Below are 25,563 nucleotides of genomic sequence, written 5' to 3'. Positions count from 1 at the left end.
TAATCAAATACTTTAATAAGGAACCTCAAGTAGCATGAGACCTTCATGATGTCACAAGGGATCAGAAGTAGAACCTCTCCTGGTTGCAACAAGTTGTCTATCTGCATGTTTTCCTGTCTGGGTTCTACTCTGTGTGGTGGCATCTTGTTCTCCTTCCTGAGTTTTTTTCCATGTTCTCTTGTCTGGGTTTTCACCAGGTTCGTCTGCTTCGGTTCTCTGTGTGGAGGCATCATGTTTACCTGCCTGGGTTCTCTCCATGTGCTCTTCTCACTTGTCTCCGGATTCTCCGTCTTCTTCTCAAAGTCCAAAAACAGGTTTGAAGACTAAAGCGTCAGTAGGTGTGAATGATTGGATGTCCTTGGAGGTTCTTAGTCATCCAGTTCAAGGTGAATTCTTGTCGTGCCAGAAGAATTATTAGATGATTGACAGCTGCCCCTTTCCAGGTTAACCCCGTTTGACTCCGCCCCCTTCCGTTCAGTAAAAAGAAAAAAAAAATCGACATTAAAAAAACGAATAAAATAAAAATCATAACAGAGGGGATATTTTTTAAATCTGAAGTTAAAAATTTTCATTGTAATTTTACTTTTTTAAAACAACAGATAAAGTTAATATTGTGAGGAAGGACACTACTTCCGGTGGCCTCCAGGGCGACTCGGGTCCGAGCAGGAAGTTATCCGCATCTAGGGGGCGTGGCTCCACCCCAAAGTGGGCGTGGCTTCCCCCCCTTTACTATCATCAATCAGCGTCCCGCCGCCGCGTCTCATTCGGCGGCCGCCGGCGCGTCAACGACGACCCACATCGCCATGGAGCGTCTGCGTGATGCGTGTGCGCGTCCGTGCGTGTGTCTGCAGCCGCTGTGGGAGCGGATCATCCGCGGCAAAACCCCCGGGGAGGAGCCGCCGGCGGCGGGCGGAGAAGGACGCCGAGACCCGGGGCCGGTGCCCGAGGCTCCCGCCGAGGACGGCGGCGTCTTCACGGCGCTGTGGGCCTTCGACGGCCACGGCCCGGAGGAACTCTCCTTCCGGGAGGGCGACCTCTTCACCGTCACCGACCGCCGCGGGGGATGGTGGGACGTCCGGAGGATTGACCGCAACGGGCGCGTCCTCGGCACCGGGATCGTGCCCGGTAACTACCTGGCCGAGGCCGACACGCTGGAGATGGAGCCGTGAGTGACGTCCGCCTAGGTGTGTGTGTGTGTGTGTGTGTGTGTGTGTGTGTGTGTGTGTGTGTGTGTGTGTGTGTGTGTGTGTGTGTGTGTGTGTGTGTGTGTGTGTGTGTGTGTGAAGACATGGCAAACTTTTTTCATTTTTATCAACTTTTTTTTTTACTTAAAACATTTTTTCACTGTTATTGTTTTAATTTTTATTCATTAAAATATATAAAAATAATAATATATTAGATAAAATAAAGCATGGTTATAACCACATTGACAACCCTTCTTTTTATGAAATTGATGAAATGAAAATATTATAATTATTTTTTTATGTTTTTCTAAAATTCATTTCAGTCAGTGTTTTTCGAAAATAAAAATAAATGATTTTTTTTTTTTTCATTTGATATACTTTTAGTTTTGAATTACACCGACCATTAGTTGATCCTGGGGGTACATAAAAAGAGGAATGTAAAAATATGAGAAATAAAGTAAATAACTGTGATTTTTCTTAAGGGAAAGCTCTTAAAAAGTCAGAGCAGGAGATTTAAAACCAGGACCAACTGGTTTTTGTTGTTCAATGAAGGTTTATCACAGATCAGCTGCTCTCATAATGTCATAATAAGATTGAATGAATTTAAAACAGATGCAAAAAAGCATTTCACATTATTTTAACTTTTAAAGAGCAAATGTGTAATTTCTCTTTGAAAACAATAAAAAAAAGCATTTTACTCATTATGCCACAGCACATGTTTAAAATGAACAGCTGTGTGTATGTGTGTGTGTGTGTGTGTGTTGTTTTCGTGTGTGTGTGTGTTGTTTTCTAACAGCGCCTTCAAATCTGAAAACATCACTTTCGCCATCAGGAAATTAAGACACGATGTTATGAGCAAGATGTACTTCCTTTCCACCACACACACACACACACACACACACAAGCACACAAGCAAACTTTTTTTTGCCATTTTCTCTGGGCTTGGAAATTAAGTATATTCGGTTTAAAAAGCAAGGTTTTTATTTAGCAAGACATATTTTCAATTACACACACATCCCATAATCAATGTAACAGGAAGGGGGAGCACACGCACCGCTATGCTAAGCTGAGATAAGCTAAGAGCTCAGGAATGGAGATCATCCAGTCAATGACGGTTTATTTATTGGATTTACGGGAATGAACACCAGAATTGATTGTTTCTAAATGGCAGTAAAAAGTCTGATCAGACAAATCAGAAAAGTCATTGATTGCTTTATTCATCTTCTTCCTTCGCACTGAAATCTTCTTCTTCAGTGTTGGAGTTGAAGAGCCTCAGGAAACCCGTTCACACACCTTTTTTGGTGAACTGAATCGCTGCATCATGCATTCCTTCGTGTGCTTTCCATGATGCAGCCGTGAAAAATATTTTGCGTGTCGTGTCTTACTGCATTGAGTGCATCTTTGAGGAGCCTCGGAAAATAACTTTGCGTTGAGTGCGACTTCTTCTTCTTTGCATTGACCTTTGCGTCGTTTTTGCACTTTTGCTAGAGCGCCCCCTAGTGGCCGCTAGCGAAGAAAAATCCCTCGATTAGCAGCGTCGGCATATAAACTGCAGGGTTTAACCGTGGGAAAAAAGTAGCGGCTTAAAGTCTGGAAAATACGGTAAATAATTATGAGGATGATGATGATGAAGATTTAATTCATATCAGGACAAAAATGTCGATGTTGAAGATGATGATGGTTACGACCACAATGAAGGTGATGATGTTGATGAGGATGACTGATGATTTTGATGATATCATGTGAGGATGGTGAAGAGCATGATGAGGACGACCCCTCCGACACACACACATGCACACGGACACACACTCACACTCCGCTCCTCTGGGTTCTCCTGCAGGTGGTTCTTTGGAATGATGAACCGTCTGGAAGCTCAGAGTCTCCTGATGGCCGAGGGGAATCAGCAGGGCGCCTTTCTGGTTCGAGAGAGCGAGAAAAGCAACGTGGGATACGTCCTGTCAGGTGAGGGCCTGACCTGATAGATAATTGATGACTGATGATTGATCATTGAACGATTGCTCGTTTGCTGCTTGGAAATTGCACGTTAATTTTCAAGTCAATTTGCTTCATCCTTATTTTTGGGTCTCGAGTTTCTTGTGCTTTTATAAAAATGCATGTTGTATTGTGTGGTGGATTTTCTGAAGTTTCTTTTCCAATTTTTTGCGGGAGTTTTGTGATTATTTCAAATTACTGGGGAGGGGTTCTGTAATTCGTGCAAATATTTTCATGAAGTTTCTTCTTTTTTTTCCAAAACTAATTCCATTTTGATTATCAATCGATCCTCCCTTGGAAAGTTGTTCTTCTGAATATTTATGATTTTCTGCTGTTTTTTTTTATCATTTATAGATTTCCTTTTAATTTTGAAGAATATGGTTTTTCGGGTCCTTTTTTTAAATTGATGAAAATAAATTATTTATCATATTTATTATTATTATCAGATTAATTATTTTTTATTCATTATTATATTATATATTATTGTTTTATTTATTAACATAAGATCAAATTTATTGATCCCCATAGGGAAAATGCCTTTGACACAGCAGCATAACAGTTATAATGTCAAAAATAAAAAAATATATGAATGTAAATATAAATAGAGAGACATAAGAAGACAGAAGATAGCAAGACATCCACGAATAAATAGACAGCAGGGAGAACAACAACATCTACAACATCATATCTGCTAAATACGTGATCATTTCCAGCTTATTCCATTAATGTCTTACTACTTTTCCTCGGTGTCTTTCAACTTTAACTCAGGGGTGGGCAAACTACGGCCCGCGGGCCACATCCGGCCCGCTGGTCTTTTTAATCCAACCCGCCAAAGATCGGTACAGAATTCATACTTGATGTGAATGATTGGATGATTCAGTGAATATAGGAGCTCAAACAGGAGACTATTTCATTTCTGGAGCTACTTGAGAACTTTCCTGAGCTGAATGACACAGATTAGCTTTGTGATTTAGCCTTTACAGTTTGTGCATGAAATTCAAGCAAACGTCAAGACCAAAGCTGGTTTTATTCTCAAAGCAAATGTCAGACGAGTCTGATGTGTACTGTTAACATATGCGTTTTTTTGTTTTTTTTAATGTCTCGTATCTTGTCGTGACCCAGCCCGTCTGTGAAATTTTAAAAGTCAATCAAATCATCTGATAATTTTTTATGCAGTTTTCACTTTGATTTTAAGTTAAATTCATGTTGGTGTTCTAAAATAAATGTCCTTATTTTAGAGTCTTTTTTTTTTTTTACTAGTAAATTTTTCAGCACTTTCCATCTTAAATTTAACTCTATTCCTTTTTGATGTTTCAATTTGTAGTAGATTGCTGTGAGATTCTTTCCTTGCTAACCAAAGGAAAATTCTTGAAAGGTTTCCGGGAAATCATGAGATTGAATTTCTTTCATTTATTGACAATGTCGACCTCTTGAGATCGTTCATCTTAGTTTTCCTGCTGGATCTTCATCTGATGATTCTAGGAAAATAATTTCAGAAGATTTCAATTCATGTTGACCAACATTAAACAGAAATTTCTTAAACTTTCTCAAAAAAAAAATGACTGTTAACTTTGTTAATTTTATATTTTTACTTTTGATCAATGAAAATAATGTATTTTTTGATTTTTCAAAGAACATTAATAAAAATAATAATTCTAATAGGTATGTTGCTTAATTTAATATCTAAAAAAATAAACAGATACATTTCAAAAAATACTCCTGATTAATACAATTATGCACATGTTTGTATTTGTATATATATATATATATATATATATATATATGTATTTTATTTAACATAACTTACACTGGTGTGACAAAGGAATTTCCCATATGAGGATCAATAAAGTTTATCTTTTATGTATTTTTACACACAGTGGGGCAAAAAAGTATTTGGTCAGCCACCAACTGTGCAAGTTTTGCACTTAAAAAGATGAGAGTTCATTTTCATCATGGTTACACTTCAACTATGAGAGACAGAATGAGGGGAAAAAAACATAAAAAATCACGCCTGAAATGTTAAAGAATTTATTTGCAAATTATGGTGGAAAATTAGTATTTGGTCAAGAACAAAGGTTCATCTCAATACTTTTGTTATATATCCTTTCTTGGCAATGACAGTGGTCAACGTTCTCTATCTTCACAAGGTTTTCAGGCACTGTTGCTGGTATTTTGTCCCACTCCTCCATGCAGATCTCCTCCAGAGCAGTGTTGTTTTGGGGGCTGTCGCTGGGCAACACGGATTTTCAATTCCCTCCAAAGATTTTCTATGGTGTTGAGATCTTGAGACCGGCTAGGCCACTCCAGGACCTTGAAACGTTTCTTACGAAACCACTCCTGTGTGTTTGGGATCATCGTCATGCTGAAAGACCCAGCCATGTTTCATCTTCAGTGCCCTTGCTGATGGAAGGAGATTTTCACTCAAAATCTTATGATACATGGCCCCGTTCATTCTTTCTTTTATGCGCATTAGTCGTCCTGGTCACTTTGCAGAAAAACAGCCCCAAAGCATGATCTTTCCAACACCATGCATCACAGAAGGTACCGTGTTATTCAGATGCAACGCAGCATTCTTTCTTCTCCAAACACAACAAGTTTAGTTTGTACCAAAAACTTCTATTTTTGGTTTTATCTGACCCAGCTGGTGCAGGTCTACAGTTTTGTTTCTGGTGTCCTTTGTCTGCTCTTTGGCTATAGTGGAGTTTGGATTGTGACTGTTTGAGGTTGCGGACAGGTGTCTTTCATTCTGATAACCAGTTGAAACAGCCATTAATACAGGTGACATATGGAGGACTAAGGCGCCTGTTACAAAAGTTACAGGTCTGTGAGAGCCAGAAATCATGCTTGTTAGTAGTGATCAAATACTTATTTTCCACCATAATTTGCAAATAAATTCTTTAAGAAATCAGATAATGTAATTTTCTGGATTTTTTTTTTTTTAGTTGTTCAAGTGTACCTATGATGAAAATTATAGGCTTCTATCACCTTTATATATTTTTGCAGTACAATTGGTGGCTGACTAAATACTTTCTTGCCACACTGGATGTATGCATACACATATATGTGTTTACATACATACATACATACATACATATGTGTGTGTGTGTGTGTGTGTGTGTGTGTGTGTGTGTATATATATATATATATATATATATATATATATAATGTAATAAATTCGAGACTCTGTCATAAATTAGTGGAAATTAATCTTTTTTTTTAAATTCAAATCCCATTTTAACAAAGACATTTTACAGATTTGATGGTTGTGAGTGAAATGTTTCCTGTTTGGACAAAATGCCGATATTTATGCTGGCCTCTTTTCTAATTTCAATCAAATTTAGTTTTTTTTTTAATATATACAGTAAATCATATTTAGATAATTTTACCTTCAACTTATAATTTTCTGTAATTTCATACACACATGAAAAGGTTTTTAACTGCACAACTTCTTTTATTTGACTTTTTTTTATCCTGCTAATTTAAAGACTCTGGTTGTTAAAACTACAATTGGTTGTTTTCTGGTCTCAGGTCTTTTTTTCACTGAACTGAATGCATTTTATTTTTTATTCTTTATTAATTTTATTTTATTTCATTTGATTTTTTCTTAATATAGGATTATACAGATATCATATTTACTAAGATGTAATTTCTTGTAAAATTTGAATATTTTTCCAGTTTAGACATGAAATCTATTATCGCCTTGCTCATTTTTACTTATTTCCTTGTTAATATTCCATATTGTATGTGTTTCGGGAGGTTTTCCTGTATATTTTGAAGTTTGATTCCCTTTTCTTAATATTCTCGTTGCTTTCTTATTCAAAGTCTCCTGAAAAGCAAATCTAGATTTTCTCCTCAGCTTTAGATTTCCTGAGAAAATCAGAAGAAAAGGTTTTATTTTGAAAGTTAAAAAAAAAAAATGCATGAGGTTTGATAAAGCCTGTCGAAACTACCAGTTGGACTGCAGGTTCTCCTCCACAGCTACACACACACACACACACACACACACGAACACCTGTTGACATAGAAACTTGAAAAGCTTTGTATTTCAAATCGTCCTCGAAAAAAGGAAGAGAAGTGTCTGGCGGTGGAAGGGAAGTAAAGAAAGAGCCGCCAGCGAGCGTGACGCCATCGGCCCCGTCCTCCAAACGCTCCCGAAGAACGTTCGATACCCAATCCTCCCCATCCAATTGGGCACCTGGACCCGCAGGGGAGAGACTTTTGGCAGTATTTCTCATAACCATGGCAACAAAGATAAAGTCCGGCGTGATGAATCAGAAAAGCTGTTCCAGCAGGGCGTTCCTGCAGGTTCGGAGGAAACCTCCGGCTCTAAGCTTGTTTCCAAATCCCTGTCCGTCCTCAGTGAGGTCCAGCAACCGGGTGAAGCACTTCAAGATCCTGGGGACGGACGGAGGCCAGTTCTGGGTGGAGCAGAGCCAGCAGTTCAGGTCCCTGAGTGCCCTGGTGGAGTATTACTGCAACTACAGCCTCATCGACAAGGACAGACTGGAGCACCCCTGTAGTCGGGTATGTCTGGTGTGTGTGTGTGTGTGTGTGTGTGTGAACGTTGGATGGATAAGGAGAAGTCAGCGGCCTTGAACAGACCCTTCCTTTCTCCAATCTCTAAGCCGTCCAGGTACCTGTATGATACAAGGCTAGCATATTCACAATGCTAATGATCTAAAAGCTAATGCTAGCAGCTAGCCAGGGTTCACGGGCGAGTTCGTAATTCCACCTAGTTTGTTGTAAACTCGAGAGCATGGAAAGTGTTGGGATGGGACGCCGTCTTGTGAGGATCGCTGTGCACACCAAGCTGTTCCCTGGATGCTACTTTATGAAAACGTGCTAATTAGCATCATCAGTTTATTTTAGTTTAGTTTAAAAAGTTTATTAGGACAGTGTACAATTAAATTAAGCACAGAGGCAGAGATGTTTGTGCCAGATTGTAGCTCATGACTAATTACCATCTGTAGTCCTGGGAAGACAATACAAATATAAAACTGTACAAATAGACAATATATATAAAATATACAAATAGGTAATAAAGTATATATAAAATATACAAATAGGCAATAAAATATATATTTAAAATATATATAAAATATACAAATAGGCAATAAAGTAAATATAAAATATATATAAAATATACAAATAGGCAATAAAATATATATAAAATATACAAATAGGCAATAAAATATATATTTAAAATATATATAAAATATACAAATAGGCAATAGAATAAATTCAAAATATATATAAAATATACAAATAGGCAATAAAATATATATAAAATATTCAAATAGGCAATAAAATATATATTTAAAATATATATAAAATATACAAATAGGCAATAAAATAAATTTAAAATAGATATAAAATATACAAATAGGCAATAAAATAAATTTAAAATATATATAAAATATACAAATCGGGAATAAAATAAATTTAAAATATATATAAAATATACAAATAGGGAATAAAATAACTATACAATATATAAACAGGCAATAAAATAAGTAAAACCCACGTTGAAAGTGATATTGTTGTGAACGTTTGTGTTGTTGTTTTTTTCCCCTCGCTGCCGTTTTGGGGGGGCTCAGAAAAAGCCCAAAGTGAACCAGGAGGTGGACTTCCCGGACGATGAGTGGGAGCGGCCCAAGGAAGAGTTCACCCTGGAGGAGAAGCTAGGCTGCGGCTACTTCGCCGACGTTTACCGCGGACGATGGAAAAACCACATCAATGTCGCTGTCAAGATCATCAAAACCGGTATTTGACAAAAGTACATTCCACGCTTTGGAAACATCCATTGAGTAAAGAAGTTTTTTTCACCGCTGTTGTTTACTCTGTTTGGCGTTACATTCATTGAATTTTACTTCCTTCTCTGGACGCTTCATTCCTCTCTGTGCTTGGTTCCTCTTCGGTTTTGGCCGCAGACTCGGAGATGAACCACCAGGAGTTTCAGAGGGAGGTCCAGATGCTGAAGAACCTCCGCCACCGCCACCTCATTTCCCTGTTCGCCATCTGCATGTCCTCGCCGCCGTATTACATCATCACCGAGCTGATGGAGAAGGGCAGCCTGCTCGACCTGCTTCGAAGTAAACAAAAACGGGAAGCCGCGACGGCGAAACAGGAAGTAGAGGCGAAAGAGGGAAGGGGGTGAAAAATGGAAGCAGAAGAAACGCCAAATTTAAAAATCAAGGCGAAAGATGCAAAGCAAAACTCGAAATGAGAAAGTGCCAGATGTCGTTAGGAAACTAAAATTGGACAAAAATCTCAGAACTTCTGTGGTCCAAGACGGGTCATGACACCAGACTGAAGGTTCTCTTCCCCATCCGGGCTCCTCCTCTCTTCAGGTCCAGAGGGACAACAGCAGGACGTGGCGACCCTCATCGACATGGGCGCCCAGGTGGCTGACGGGATGTCCTACCTTGAGGAGAAGAACAGCATCCACAGGGATCTGGCGGCCAGAAACGTCCTGGTCGGCGAGGACTACGTCTGCAAGGTGGCCGACTTCGGATTGGCCCGCGTGATCAAGGTGGGCGGGGCTGAGAGTCTGGCCGTCTTCGCCGCCGTCGGATGAATTTTTTTTTAGTTTTCGGTTGTTTTGTTTTTTTTTTTTCTCCCGTCCAGGAGCCGTTTTACATCACGGAGGAGAAGAAGATCCCCTACAAGTGGAGCGCCCCCGAGGCCATCAGCCACGGAAGGTTCTCCATCAAGTCTGACGTCTGGTCTTTCGGGGTCCTGCTCTACGAGATCATGACCTACGGAGGGATTCCTTACCCAGGTCAGGGAGATACCGTTTCCAACATTCGGGCGATATCGACAAAATCTACCTTTGGTTCTTCACCCTATGGTGTTGATTGTCCATCCAGAACAAGTCCTAAACTCCCTCTCTGTCCCAGGATGCACCACGCAAGAGGTTTACGAGCACGTCAGCAAAGGATACCGGATGCCGGCGCCGCAAATATGTCCCGACTTCCTTTACCAGATCATGCTGAGCTGCTGGAGCTCAGATCCAGAAGAACGACCGGCGTTCAAGTCCCTGAAGGTCAGACTGGACAGCAGCTCCTACGAGTTGGAGTGACTGACTGGCGAGACAGAGGCCTCCACCGTCCTGGAACCACAAGAGGCTGGATGCTCACCTCAGGGGGCGAAGCCTCCGGGATCACCTACGTTCCTTCCAATGAATCAGATGTTTCTCAAGGTTCTCCTGACGGATCGATGTGGATTGAGCTGAGCCGCCGACGGCCTTCTGGTTCCTCCACTCCGAGGAGGTCCGGATCCAACCTGAAATAAACCTGAAGCGCTGATTCCGAACCCGCCGTCCTCCATATGGCCCTGGAGCAGTGGAGCCAAAGCCGAGACCAACCCCTGAAACATCTAGCCTTTGTTTCGTGCCACCAAAATCCAGGAGATCCCAGGTTTCGTCCGTATTTCTCCATCTAGAGACGAATATCTTCCAGGGAAAACTAGCTACCGGGATCAGGTCAGTCCCAAAAACCACAACACAACAATAAATAGACATTAAAACAAACAACAATAGACAAAAAGCAGCTCTGGACCAACTGGCGTTGCTTCCCAGCAGCAGCCACAAGGTGGCAGCACAGCCACGCCGCCAGATCTTCTCCGCTACAGCGCGTGATCCCTCAGCCCAGAAGAAAATCCCTTCGTTTTACATGAACTAACTGAGACGGAATCAGGAGTTTGTGCCAGACCATAACAAACATGACACCGCCTGCAGCACCAGCACCTCACATTCATTTTCCACGCGTTTCCGCGGCCGATGACGCTGCCCTTCGTGGCGGATCGATCGCTGATTCACAGCCACACCTGCGGAACAGGACGTTCTCCGACTCCCTTCAAGCGATAGCCTTACGAGGAGCATCCGGTCTCCGTCAGGGACGCTGACCCTCCTCCGCCTCTGTGGCCTCAGACTTTTTTGTTTTGATAAGAAAAATGGTGTTTTAAGGTCCGTTCCCTGCCGGGCGTCACCAGAGGGACCACCTGCGTGAGGCCAAGTCTGAACCACGTGCCCCTGAAATACCGCGCACTCGGAGATGCGTGTTTCCCCCACATGGCCGCTGAAGTGGGTCAACACCGCCTGGCATCTGACCCCGATTCCACGCCCGATTCTCCGCCTGGCTTCAAGATCGGCCCCGCGGGCCTTCAGCTTATCCGCTGGGGGAGTCGGCGACACGGACAGGCACTGAATACACCGGATTTGTCGACTCGTCGGCCTTCGTGGGGCAACCAGGCGTACAGTAAAGTTTCACTCCAGCGTGGAACATTCATAAAAACTACTCATGTGGTACATATAGCCTTTTGGCTAGCACACACACACAAACACACTGCCTGCAGACAACCCTTGGGGCAAGTAGGTCAGAAGTTACCCTGAGCCAGCAGGGGGCGGTGTAACCGAGGTGTGTGTGTGTGTGTGTGTAGGAAACGTGCGATTGGATCCTGGTGGTCAGCGTGGAACTGCAAGCGTGGTCCCGTCAGTGAGCGCGAAGCGGCTGCTCCGGTCGGACCAGGACTGACATACATTTTAAAAGTAGGTGGACTTTCAGCGGATACCTCAGGTTGTAGTCCTAAAGTACACACTCCTGTTTCACTGCGAGGGAAATCTTTTGGCTCTCCATCACCTTTCACCCAATAAGACATCTGAAACTCACCCGGTTCTTAAATCAACATCAAAATGTTGTTCATGCAGGCGAGGATGAAGTCATCCTTGTAATTACAAGTGAACAAATACCAGACAATAATCGCAGTTATACAGTTGTCGCACTCTGTAAACACTGTTTGCGCCCAGATGAATCATAAACCTGTTCAAATATCAAACAGCGGTGCAATGTTTTCCCACATTTACTCGTCAGGGGATTTTACGTTATTCTTTGTTAACATCAGGTATCGGAGGAGCAGAAGCCACATGCGCCCCGATCCCCTGTTTTGGGGATAAGAATTTGAAAGAAGTGGTGCAGAACTGAAAACCTAAAAGTCTCCAAACAGTTACTTTTAATGCACTGCCTGTTAGCATGATAGCTTGATTTGCTGCTTTATTTTAAATCACAACCACTTGAAACTGTCTGAGATCACTGACCCTTCCTGATCGCCAAGGAAGTCATAAAGGTAAGGAAATCCAAAATGCCACATTTTCAGAGGAGGAACTCCAGGTCGCGAGAGGTGAGCATGTGACCCGGGTCAGTCGGCGTGGGAAATCTGACAAAAAAAAACTAGTCAAGCATACCCGGTGTTTCCATCCGCCGGCAGCTGCAAGGAAGTAGGTCAGTCTAAGATGACAGCTGACGCATGGCGCAGATGTATATCAGAACCTATATATGGCGCCGTGCCTGCATGGATGTTGGCACGAGTACGAATCCGGAACAAAATTAGCCGGGAGAGCCGGGACACCAAGGAAGCGCCGCCGCCGCCGCCGCCAGCATTCTGTACATCATCTGATGCTATGGAGGTCAGGGGAGGGCTGCTGATTTCTCCTGACCACTAAAATAAAACCTTTGTTGGTGCTTCTGTTCAAGTCCAGATTCTGAAGAGCCCAAACTAGTTTGGGGTCTAAACTCCCCCCCCCCAGGCTGGTTCGCTCCAGTGACGACAAACGGAGGACGGTTTAAATACACGCTGGATCTTGTCTTTCCTTGAGGCCGCGGGCCGACGCGGACGCAAAACCGTAAACAAACTGGATCTGAGACTCCTTTGTTCTTTGGCCGGTTCATCCACTCAGACAGACAGTCAAAATAATTGTAACTCCCTGTCATGCCGGCCGGCAGGCTTTTTCTAACAATTTTAAAGAAACGACAGACTCGTCTGAGCCTCTCAAAATAGGAATATGTTGCAGGAGGTTTTTTTTTTTCCATTTGGTGTTACTGGAAATCTGTCCTTTAGTACTTCTACTTGTGAAATGATACATTTCCGTGTCTTTATAGGCTATGGAAACTTCCATGTGTGAGGAAAATGTTAGGACACATGTCAAATTCAAGGCCCGTCATTTTATGTGCCCCGCAAGAACGTCTTAGTGTATCCACATTAAATGCGATTTTCAACAAGTGTATCTGACAAATACAAACGATCTCTGAATGTCGAGGAAGAGAAAAGTCGACCTAGATGGAAGGCTGTTTCAAGAAAGATGTGACGGCAAATACGTTTGTGATTCCAGGAGAAAAACCAGTATGTCTTTTGCTTTATGAGGCAGTGTCGGTTCTCGAAGAGTAAAATTAACCTTCCGGAAAAACAGCAAATTGTCCAAGAATTAAAAGCCAAACTACAATGGCAGCAGAATGTGTTTACGAAAGAAACAGTCTAAGCTAGCTTTGTAACAGCAACACGTCGTAAACATATTTTTCTTTACACCCATGCAAATGCCTAAATAACATTTTGGATTTGACTGAATAATAATTTCAGAGCTATTTAACATGAAGGAGCAGTTACATTTATTTTACATTGGGTTACATTTAGTTACATTTATACAGTTAGCATTACATGTGGCCCTTTGAGGGCAACCGCTATGCTGATGTGGCTCTGTGAAAGTGAGTTTCACAACCCTGTGTCAGGAGAATCACGTCAAACACAAATGGTTGTACTTCGGGGAAAACTTCTGTGCTCTGGTATGTGTGAGTAATAGTTTTATGACTTCGGTTCAAAGTAGTGCGAGTTATCAATACGGAGATCTGGAAATCATCGTTCCATCGCCCAGACAAAGTCCCCATGACCGGGTCACTGAGGCCTTCTGTCCACCGACAGTCAACGCGAGTGTTTTGAGTGTGAAAGGTGGGCCGCTGCAGCCGACACTTTCCCGACTTACAGCGGCTGGGTTCCCGTCACCTTTATGCGGAGTAACCTTTACGCACACTAAACTCTGCCAGGAGGGAAAACACACCATGACAGAAGTATACATGTTGGGAACGCGGTATTTTCTCTCCAGTGTATCATATCTTATTACAGGCACACAGAAAAGTAGCAGAAAATGTAGACATTGGTGCCACAACAAATGCGCATAAGTAGTGATACCTTTACTGTGACAATAAGTATCGCTCCGCAACTGTGATGCTGTCATAAAGATGTATGTGTGTGTGTGTGTGTGTGTGTGTTTGTGTGCAGTAACAGCTGATCGCAACATGGCGCCCTCCGTGGTAGATGTGTTTACTTGCTATGTAACTGCGTGCCAGCTTTTTTTCAATTAAAGCAGACTCCTCCACACTACTACACAACTTTTTCTACAGCACGCGAATGCCGCCACTATTCTACAGCAGGCAGACACTTTTGGATATCGCCAACAACCAAAGACAGATGAAATTAACAGGTTTCATACCACTGGAGCCACAGATCATCGTACCCTCTCTCGACCACCGCCACCACCCCCAGGATGGCCTTAAAGCACTGAGACCGCGAGGCAAGCATGGCAAGCAGGGCGGGCTACATGCTAAGCTAAAAGCCCGAGCAAGCCGACCACCGCTTCCAATCCTCCTGCTAGCTAACGTGCAGGTACATGTGAAAAGGTACATCAGCACTTGTGTTGACAACATCGTGCCCACCATACGAGTCAGGAAGTTCCCCAAGCAGAAGCCTTGGCTGGTACGCCACATGCTGCTTCCCACCTTGCAGATGAACGTGGTATTAAAGTCGGTTCTTGGTTGAATACGGGCTGCAATATCAGATAACATTCGATAACTGATTATGTGGCCCTGGAATACAACGTTGTTCCAACCTCACGCTAACTTCCGGTGTCCGCCATTGCTGGCATCAGAGAACAGTACGTAGTACGCTTACCTCCGCCACTTTCTGTAATGTCGGTACGTATTGTGCTTCATCATAATATTACTGTACATTTGTGTGCTACAAGGACCTCCAAAAATGCGGAATTCAAACTCACGACTAGGAGACGTGCAATAGATGATGGGAGTAGAGCAGCTGCAAAAGAATTCAACATTAATGATTCAATAGAACGGAACTAGAGGAAGCAAGCAGATGAACTGTGCCAAGTAAAACAGACCAAACAGAGTTTCCAAGGGAGCAAAGCGAGATGAATGAGATGAATAATGTTCACTAAATTGTTTTGTTTTGCTTTGTATACCGAATGTTTTATCCTGTGCCTTAGAACACAGTGCGCCTGATGTACGAAAATAGACCCATTCATTGAAATTGCACCTTATAAAGCGGTGCGCCTTATGGTCCACAAAATACGGTATGTTGAACTGGTGTTGGGACCGAATAGGTGTTTAACTTCTTTAAAACAGATGAAACAAAAGAAACAAGAAAGTGGAAACAATAGAAAGTAAATGGGAAAATTCATTTTTCCTCAAAGCTTGAAGCGCGAAGCAACATTCTGTTTGATTTGACAACATATCAAAATGCAAACGGCGCAACGTTTAACTGCATCTTGCGTTTCTGAAATGAAGGTCCTGGATTTCTGAGTGGGCTCAATCTGGCAAATCTCCCAGGCATTCTTGGGGTTATTAAAGCCTTGTTCTTTCAGGCTCTGGGGCAAAGTCTGATCTCAGATCTTGGTAAACAACAGCAGATTATGTAACCGGAAGAGGACTGCAACTGCCAATTTTATAACCCTATTTTTTAAATACTGAGATGGCTTCTGCCAAGAGTCCGTCAGAGGCGAGCGGAGGCTTGGCTCAGAGTCCAGAAACATTATGGTTACACTGGGAAAAAAAAAAAAAAGATTAACCGGGAATGAGAAACACCATCAGAAGAACCCAGTGAGACTGTTGAGATGTAAGAAGTGCAGAAGGCTGCAGAAGGCCGGCAACAGGAGTTCTTGATCTTCAGCCAACAGCAGGGCCCATAGAGGAGGCTTCGCAGCCAAATGTGAAATTAAACGTGTTCTATGCGGGCCGATAGCAGCTCGCCATGACATTCTGTTGCCAACGAGGGCGTCTGTGCTTGTCTTCTGCAGCTGGACGCGCCCGTCACACACACGCCTTAAAACCCTTTCCATCAGAATGAAGAGGGTGTTGGGACTTCCATTCTTCTCATCCGAACCCTTCACGTCTGTAACTTGAGTGGACCCGGCGGATTCCGGGGCTTTCTGGCCCTCTACTCGCCAAAGTAAAGCTGCCATGAGACGGCGTGATCCCCGGGGGCAGCTGAGGCAGTCAGGTGTTACACTGAAGCCTAAAACTATTGCTTCCAAACAGAGATCTTTCAGAGATAGAGCAGCCAACTTCTAAAATCTTCTCTGAATCTCCAGTGACTCCAAAAAGCACCTTGTGATCACAAGTTTTAGAAAACCTACATGAAATTCTGCATTCGGGTTCTAGAAGCTGATCTACGAACTGAGTTGCCGTTAGCATGGCGAGTATTTCCTGTGAACTTGCTATGTGGCTAAGTTAGCCGTGGAACCCTTTACTCATTGAGTTGTTTGCTATCTTGTTAATTTGTCAGCAATTTTCCTGCTCTTTCATTAATGGCTACCCTTTTCTGTTTTGAGAAAACCTGAACTTTAAATGACCTCAAACAGACGAGACATTTTGGTTTTCCGACAAGTTGAGAGACACGCGACTCGTCAACAAGGCCAGATTATGCCGCCGCTAATGTCTAATAGTCTAATAGGAAAAAAAAACAGGACTTTAAGTCAACTTTTGGGGACGGGGATCACACATGGCGGTGCGGCCAAAAACACGTGGCAGAGTGATGGTAGAGGATTTGACCCGCGTCTTCGTCCAAAGTCCGAAATCCAGCTTTTGTTTCAGTCACCCAAAAGCAGGGCGGTCCCGTTTCCGATGAGGGTTGCGTCTCACAGCGCCCTCATACGTGACCCTCCTCTGGGGACACGGTCTCGCAGCCCATTTAGACCGTGTTATGAGGGAGCCGTGAAACTGATCTCAGAACATGGGACGCCACGTGGATATTTTTTTTTCCCTCCTCCATGCACGTATCAATCCCTGTCCACGTAACTCCACAAGTGGGTTGCAGCAGCACTGATTATCTTCGTAATTTTCAATTTCATTTCAAGAGGAAATTAAAGGAGAAGGAAATCATTTCAAGTTTCTGCAAGTTATTTCTCACCGACACCCCTAGTGACAGTCAGGAAAACTGCAGGGTCGAATTTTCGCTTTTCTGACCTACTTAATTTTAAAAACAATTGCTTTTGGTGCCTGGCCCCGCCGTGTCAACGTGACCTCTGACCCCAAACCCCTCAACACCCCCCCCCCCATGTAGGTGCTAAAATAAGTTGCCTTGTGTCTCCGAGGCAAAAACAGCTGCTGACCTTTTGACTTGGATGCTATCCGACTCTCGGGTATCTTCCCACGGCCGCCTCCCGCCTCGGCAACAGCCGCCACTGCGCCATCACTCCAGGAGCACGGGAGGCTGCAGATGTGGGTTCTGTTCAAAAAAGCAACGGGTTCCTGCAGAACCGAGGCAGTGGAATACGACTCGGGGGAGAGGAAGAGAAGGCTGAAGGTGGGTTTTGTCTGGCAACACATCAGGCAAGCGTTCAGGGCTCTCGTTTGAAAATAACCTCCTTTCATTTAAATTCCTCCTTTTTTGCTTCCTGCCTCTCTGTTGCACGTTCCCCTTCATTTCCCTCCTTCTTCTTTCACACTTTGACTTCCTTCTTGTTTTCTTTTGCTCCTCCCTGTTTTCAGTGCTTCCTGTCTATCTTTTCTCCCTGTTTCATTCCGTTAAAACAGGAAGTAAAAACAAAAGAAACAACTTTACATTTCTCTTGCTAATCGATGTTGATTGTGCATGATCGGAGGTGTGCTTGAGAGGATGACTCAACACGGGGAGAAGGGGTAAGCCGTGTTTTCCTGCAGACCTGGCAGAGGAGAGCGGGATTCTATAAGGCGAAGAAAGACGAGGGTGGGCACTTGCGACCTTTCACCTACTTCTGGTTTCCAGGCCAGCTTTATGCAAGCAGTGTTTAGGTTACTGTTACACAACACGAGCGCAGAACCCAGGAAACGGCAAAGTGTGAGAACCATACCATTCTCCGTGGATAAGTAGGTCCCGTCAGAATCAATCCGTCCATCGCATTCTGACTGCTATGTGTGAAAGCCAGCTGAAGATGTGAGGATCATCTCGGAGAAGCGGCGTCTGCTGAGTCAGATCTGACTGTTTGTGTTCCTCGTTTATTGTTTTCCCCAAAAACAGTCCCTGGCAGAAAGCATGCAAACAGGACGTGGATAACAAAGCAGCGTTCGGCCGGTGTTTTTCCGGTGCACGAGGCCAACACTTTTAAAAAAAAAAAAAAAAAAAAAAGTGGACAAACAAACAAATAAATAATAATTATAAAATAAAAAGTAAAAAAAACAACATAAATTAAAAAAGAGGCAGCGGTGTGTTGCAGGAGGTATAGTGATCGTCTTTGGAAACAAACATTCCTGGTTCAATTCCTGGCTCCACCTACTGTGACAAAGTGTTGTTGAGCAAGAATCTAAAAAAAACAATAAAAAACAGATTTAGATCAATTGAATTAGCAATGATTAAAAAGAGGATTATTAAGATTTACTAGAAGTACTTACGTGCTCCTCCTAGTCCACGTGTCAAACTCAAGGCCCCCGAGAACGTCTTAAAAATGTCTGATTGTCTTTAAATAAATAAGTCAAACACATTTATTAACCATAAACTACATTTCCCACCATTCCTGCCGATCATGTTACCCGTGAAGTGACGGCATCCCATCATTAGATTGCAGTGGATCCACATCGAAGCCATTTTCAACAAGTGGAATTGAGAAATACGAATGATCCCTAAATGTCGAGGAAGAGAAAAGTTGATGCAGATGGAGGGCTGTTTCAAGAAAGATGGGAATGCATATGTAACATTTAGGATTTGAATTGGGGAGGTATAGTTCTATTTATCTTACATTTGGTTACATTTATTCTGTTACCGTTACATGTGGCCCTTTGAGGGCAACTATTATGCTGATGTAGAACTCGGTGTTAATGAGTTTGTCGAAGCGCCCTAATTGCTCCCCTGGCGCTGATGGATGCCATCCAACCGCTCATGTTTCATCCATGATGGCTTAAAGGCAGACAAGAAATTTCCCCATGAGGGTTTAATAAGGTATAAATTAAATACTGATGCACGAAGGTTGTTTATCCCGCAGGGGGAATTCATGTGTAGTTTTCACACACAGTGGACAGACGGGGGAACAGGTGTGGAAAAACAACAACAGGGCTGAGGGGGGATCAGAGTGGGTAAAGTAATAGGAGCTCAGAGGTGGAGAAACAGGGACACACACTTGTCTATCAACTGTAGCTTCTCTGAACCCAGAAATGGTGACTATGACCACGGTGACAAAACCCATTTCTCTCTTGGAGAATGAAAATTTTCGGAGAAAATTCCAACGATTTGAAAATGCGTGCGGCGAAGTTGGTTCACTCAATGCAATTTTTAAAGTTGAGTCAAGTGTTAGCGTTTGCCACCGAATCAGCCATGTTACCAGGGCTGGCTTGTCAAAGCTTGATGACGTGAAGCCTCGCCGCCCGAATTCAGGGCCGTTACAGACGATTTCGAGAGCGTGTTTGGATCAGATGGCTTTACGGCAGCCGGGGTGTCTCTTCTCCCCAAAATGGGTGTAGTTTTTATTTTCGCAGCTGCAAAAGGACCTACTTAAACATCCGTTTACTGAATGAGATAAACTTCTGTGTGTTCTTCCCAGCCGCCGGGAAAGCGAGCGTCTGACACGTGACAGGCTGTACTAGAAAACATGTTGTGACACAAAAAACCTTCACCGTAAAGATACCAGAAAGTGATCCACTGGTGGAGGTTGGCTCTATTTCCAGCACGAATCCAGCCGGGGCAAAGGAAAAAACAACAAAACCTGACCCTTCGGCCTGGAAAACAACAGACATCGATAAAAATAAACGCTTTTTGTTTGGAAAGTTTGGTAAGACGTTCCAGTTTTAGATTTTATCTGGAAAGCAAATATTTGGGAGGCTGCATTAGTTCATCCAACTCCACGGTCCGGCTCTGCACCATAGTAGGTGAAAGGTCAGGGTCGTAGATGGGGGTTCGGGGGGTTCCAGAATAGGATGAGGCTGCCATGACCTGCGTACCCTCCCCATTGGCGCTGTCCAAAAAGATTTAAAGGCTTTAATATCAAAAATTATCATTTAATATTTATAATATCTTAACAGGTGCCATTTTTGGGGGTACTCATTCACTCCAATATATAGTTATATGATGTTGAAGCGCAGTACGTACCGGTATTACACAAAATGGCGGAGGGAATTGTACTACGAACTGTTCTCTGATTGGTTTATCGTTGCCAGTGATAGCAGACGCCTGAGGTTAGTGTGAGGTTGGAACAACATTCAATTCCAGCGCTACATAATTAGTTATCTAACGTCGCCTGACACCGCAACCCGTGTTCAACCCAGGACTGACTCTAATACAATTAAATATTTTCGATTAATTTACAAAAATGAATCAAGCGGAGCAGCTTCGCAACTTACCAAAGTCGTACGAAAACATTTTGAGAGGTTTTTGAGCACAGCGTGCCACATAAAATTGGTTTGAGTGGAGTAAGCACAAGAATTCATACATGAGGCGCACCGGATTACAAGGCACAGAGCAGATTTGGGGAAAGTTAAAGGAACCTAAGTGCGACTTATAATGTTGTTTCGGGAAAAACTTTTCATTCAAACATAACTCCTAAAATGTTATTCAGCGTTATAGGAAATAATGTGATATCAGATCACCTGGACCCCAATCAACAGGTGTTGGTTCAGCCTCTCAAAGTAGCATAGCCCTGCCATTTACGGCCAGAAGGTCATCAGCAACCGCACCGCGTCGTCCCACTCCGACTCAATCTGCCCATAAAGGCAACCAACGGACCACGTCAACGCCTTAGCCGCTTTCAAACACTCGTCCTGTTACTTTGCACGGCCAGAGAGCGGCAATGTTGAGCCTTAAACAAGAGTTTGGATCTGCTTCCCCATTATGCAGACGACTCCCACAACTTTGTTATGCAGAAGTGCAGCTACTTTTCACCTTTGAGTCTGGACAGACAGAACAGTATCAGCATCATTTCAAAATTACTTTTAGTAAATCTTGATAATCCTCTTCTTGACCCTTATTCTATCGATCTGTTTTTTTGATTCTTGGTAAACAACACTGACACACTAAGAGGATCCGGGAATCAAAACAGGAATGTTCTGTTCCAAGGACGATCACGCAGCCTTCTGAGTAACGCCACTCCCCTTTTTTATGTTTTTTAATTTGATTTTATTATGCATAAAAAAAATTGCAGGTTTTTTTTGTTTTTCAAATTTTAATTTACAGTTAACCGATCAACATCGCTGAAACAAACTAATTTCCAAGAAGAAATTAAGAAAGTCCAATGTTGTTTTCAAATTGCTCAAAACGGCCTGTCAGCCAGGCAGTTTTTTGAAAACTGTAAAATGTCAAAATCAGCTCCTGTAGTGCAACAAGTGTGGCTACACAACCTTCACAAAACCAAGCTAACAGTGGCTAATTTAGTTTAAGAGGTTGTTAAAAATGAAAAACAAAAATAACAAAACAGTCTGATTAGAGCAGAAGTTAAAGCTTCACCACTGGACAAGAGAAAGGGGAAAAAAAAAAACCTATCAGTGATGTTCACACACACACAATCTATTATTAGCAGCCCAGGGCTGTACACGCTGTCCCTGTTTTCATTGGAATAAACCTTCGCTCTGTTTGCTTTCAATGTGTTTGGATGCTGATGACCATCACCCCCCCCCCCCCCCCCAGTATTCAGCCCACTGTGAACGCAAGTCTCTTTACTTTATTTAGCCGTCGTCATGCTGACCGAATGCACAGGGATCCATCAGATTCCCACTGGAAGCTGCAGAGGCACCAAACGTACTGACACTGCAAACACCCCCCCGCTGTGCAGGATCACCCCTGCTCACACTGGTGCTTACAGAGAACCACCACGTGAAATTCTATTTCACTTGACTCGATAACTTGGGAAGCCAAAAGGGGACCGTCAAGGACAATTATATTTCAGTTTTTCTCTGGTGTGATTTCTTCTGGTTTGTCTCGACACTGAGTGAACGCGCTCAAAGTACCTCAAAGAGAGGTTTAATGAAAAGCAAAAAGGCAATAGTTGGATGCAGAGGGAGAGTAGCCTGACGATAAGACAAACTATGTAGCGACAAGTATGGCGTTGTTCCTGTCTGCTTTGGAAGCTAATGAAGGAAGGCTCTAGGGTTCTAGGAACCCTGACACATTGGTCAGATCCTGTGAAATGTTGCCGATTGGTTGTTCATCAGGGTGAAGCGATGTCTGTAAGTACAGTAAACCTGTGCACATGTTTGTCTGTCTCTGCCTAGGATGATGCGTTTGTAGCTCAACTCCGCCGAAGATCCAGCTCGCCATGACCACCGTCAACTCTCCGGCCTGCCTGCTCGCCCGCAACCACTTCTACAGGAGTACGACACACACACACACACAGCAAGGTTTATTTCTGAAGTCAAATATTTGATTAGGAACAAAGGTTATGTATTTGGCGTGCTGGAGGGATCACATGTTCCCTCCATGTGCAGCCTCAATACACGAGGCTGCTGTATTTGACCTTTGACCCCACAGTTATTGGTTCCTCAGAGGACCTATTGTGACAGTGAACTCCAGGAAAATTTGGAAACCAAACTAACAGACTGGAATGAAAGTGTTAGGTAGTACGCTAGCTGTCCGTGAGGAAACAGGACGTGGGATTGGCTGATAGGCCGGTCAATCATTTTTGGAAAAAAAAAAAAACTGGTCACGTTGATTGATTTTAAGCTAATCTGATTCACTTCATGCAGCTACAGGGAGTGACCAGGACGAGATAGAAACGGGAGCAGACTGAGGCAGATGGGAGAAGGACTGAGGACAAGAGGAGGCGGCTCAAGAGCCTTCAGACTGCAGATAGCAATAACTAGCAAGGCTAGCATGTCATGCACTTGTAGGTTATTTTTTTAAAAAAGGCATGTTGAACTCTGGGGGCCCGACTCAGTGCCGACATTCTCCGGCCACTCAGCAACCGGCAGTCTGTTGACAACACGTTCGAGTACTAAAAAAAGTACAGAGTTCCAGGTTCTTGGCCGTTACAATGTAAAGGAACCTGCATCCCAACGTAAATATCCCAAAGAGTCAAAACTCGCTGGGGTTATGTTTGCTGTGGTGTCAGACTTCCCGATGTGTTTTCTGTCTCAGGTCTGACACAAAGCCCAGAGCAGATGAAGCCGGATCTCAGCTGTCAGAGCAACGCCGCTGAACAAGGGCGGAGGCAGGTCACCCTCTGGATCACCATGGCAACACCATCCAGTAAATATCTTACATACACACAAACACACACACACATAATTTGCTGCAGCACCTTCCACTTTGCGTTGAGGGGAGTTTTTACAATATTAAATCTATTTAACCTTCCTCTTGTGTTAGCGTCGCCACCGACCCGTTTTGTAATGTCTTACACAGGCATCTCTTAAATATCACAGGAGGAAGGATAAGAGGTTAAATAAACTCAACATAAAGCAGAAATGTGGGGTGCGCCGTATGTGTGTATTTCTTTGAAATTACTTGTCACAGAGAGTATGTTGAAACATGAGTAGGACCCATTTGACTTCAGGCTTCTGGTTCTTATTGGTGATCACACCTGAGAAACCTGACAGGCAGCAAACACCTTGTGTTTGGAAAACAGTTCAAGGATTCAAGACTTTTATTGCCATTACTGAGTGCGATGAAGATAGCGGCTCTCAGGTTCAATGGAATCAAAGAACAGACAAAAAAAGCAGGACAAAGCACAAATAAACGACGATAGCAGCATCTCTGGGGTAGAGATCTGAGACAGAAAAAATATAAGACACTCCCCCCCCCCCCAAAAAAAAAAAAAATATATATATATATATAACTAGAAGAATATGTCTATTTATATGTTGATAAATATGTAGAAAGAATAAAAGTAAAGAAGTAACAAAACTGAAAAGTGGAAAAAAAAGTGTTTATTGCACTGTACTGTATGTGAGGTTCAAGAGTTCAGGGTTCAACAGGTTCACGTGTCAAGATGGCAGCAATAAGACAACCGTCCTGACCTGTGGTGTCTTCCATCCTGCCAGGCCTGTACGGCGACCGGGTAACCAGAGGACTGTGGATCAACGTCGTCTTCGGTTCGTCATCTCCCCAGCACCCCCGGGCCCGGCTGCCCCGGGGGTCGAGTAAATGAAAAGAAGCGGCGAAACTACGAGTCAAAAGGAGACACTTGGAAAATAAACTGATGGGCCGGAAAGAGCTCAGCTTTTGGTCCCAAGCAGAATCTGGACTGCAACATGACCCCCGAGGTTTAAAAAGGAAAAAAAAAGTTTGTGTTTTTGTCCGAAAAAAAAAAAGTCAAACAGTGTCAGACATGCCGTCTGGTGTGACGGGTCGAACGATAACGATCACGCAGACCGTTTCATTCGGGCGGACGGAAAGTAGTTCCCCTTGAACAGGCTCAGACCCTGGGACATCGTCTTGAATCGTGGGAAGAGGCAATCCTTCAATCTCTCGCAAACTGTTCTTCAGTCTACTTTCATTCGGATGAGGAGACAGGAGACGTTTCCGTGGCGACACCTCCATGTGGAGAGGAGGATGCATGTTTGGACCTTCACAGGTCAACGAGAGCTACAGATTTGGGAGAAACAAGGCAGGGAGGACATAGCTTATCTTAAATTCAACTTAAATTGCCTCCCCCTCATTTCCCTCTACTCTGAGATGAACTGACTCTCTGTAAAAATCACATGCTATGTTATTTGTTTTTTAATATTAAAAAAAAACAAACAGGGCTGAACTTTTCTGTGACTGGCAGGAGACCGTAGTCTGACTTGATATCACAGTAAGCTTCAGCTCTAATGTGATGAAACTTTTCTTCAAATCTCTGGGAAAACATGCGGCATCACATTTTTCAGTAGGAATCTGTTTGTGGGCTTCAAGCTGGAGACCGGGTGTCAGAGCGGACTTCTTCGGCCCAACTTGTCCACGACCCTTCGCACCCGCTGACCTGGAAAAAGTGCAGAGCCGGAGGCCGGCGGTTCAAATGAGCCACAAAACAAATGCCCTTGTTCAGCCGTTCCACGCGCTCATGCAGAGGCCACTCCGCCGCAGCGCTGCCCTTTGTTTGCCTTTCCTATGTCTCATGGAGACAGACAGTGGTGGGAAGGGGGGGGGGTAAACGGGGGCCAGCGCAGCTTGCACAAACCAGTTCCACTGTGAACTGGGGAAAAAGCCCGGAGTCAGGATTTGTGCCGCTGCGTTCAGTCAGCAGGGAGATTTTTCTCCACATGTCAGGAGAACTTTGGGGGGGGGGGGGTTGAAAAATAAAGGGAACGTGTGGAACTCCAGAGGGATAAATGGTCGCCCCTTATACAGCGCTTTCATGCCTTGCAGCTTCAAAGCGCTAACACTAGAAAGCACACAC

At 43.4% G+C, this 25,563-nt stretch overlaps 1 protein-coding gene and 1 long non-coding RNA gene across 3 annotated transcripts; both read left to right on the top strand.

Moving 5' to 3' along the window:
- Positions 1-757: 757 nt before the first annotated feature.
- LOC147226951 (protein-tyrosine kinase 6-like) lies at positions 758-12,011 on the top strand. Of its 2 annotated transcripts, XR_015107105.1 has the most exons (9): positions 758-1,165; positions 3,025-3,146; positions 7,537-7,700; positions 8,774-8,939; positions 9,107-9,268; positions 9,527-9,708; positions 9,804-9,957; positions 10,076-11,481; positions 11,616-12,011. XR_015107105.1 is itself a non-coding variant. In XM_086159512.1 (8 exons), exons 1-8 carry the CDS (start codon positions 804-806, stop codon positions 10,255-10,257), a joined length of 1,494 nt encoding a protein of 497 aa, XP_086015638.1. In that variant the 5' UTR covers positions 758-803; the 3' UTR covers positions 10,258-12,011. The 2 variants fall into 2 exon arrangements, 1 of the variants encoding a protein (XP_086015638.1); XM_086159512.1 differs by having other exon boundaries at positions 10,076-12,011.
- A 5,449-nt stretch (positions 12,012-17,460) lies between these two features.
- On the top strand, positions 17,461-24,599 carry LOC147226950 (uncharacterized). The gene is made up of 4 exons (XR_015107107.1): positions 17,461-17,597; positions 22,463-22,561; positions 23,325-23,435; positions 24,227-24,599. It is a non-coding gene; the product is annotated as an uncharacterized LOC147226950 (long non-coding RNA).
- Positions 24,600-25,563: the final 964 nt, after the last annotated feature.

This window comes from Fistularia commersonii, chromosome 14, assembly GCF_037954325.1.
Source record: "Fistularia commersonii isolate RoL2024-O1a breed Wild chromosome 14, RoL_Fcom_v1.0, whole genome shotgun sequence".
Taxonomy (NCBI): Eukaryota; Metazoa; Chordata; class Actinopteri; order Syngnathiformes; family Fistulariidae; genus Fistularia; species Fistularia commersonii.
This window is presented reverse-complemented; position numbering and strand designations above follow the sequence as displayed.

Excerpts from the sequence above, each read along its gene's own strand:
- LOC147226951 (XM_086159512.1), top strand. The coding sequence starts at position 804 with ATGGAGCGTCTGCGTGATGCGTGTGCGCGTCCGTGCGTGTGTCTGCAG. Across the intron at positions 1,166-3,024 it reads GACACGCTGGAGATGGAGCC|GTGGTTCTTTGGAATGATGA; the intron begins GTGAGTGACGTC and ends GTTCTCCTGCAG. Across the intron at positions 9,709-9,803 it reads GATTGGCCCGCGTGATCAAG|GAGCCGTTTTACATCACGGA; the intron begins GTGGGCGGGGCT and ends TCTCCCGTCCAG.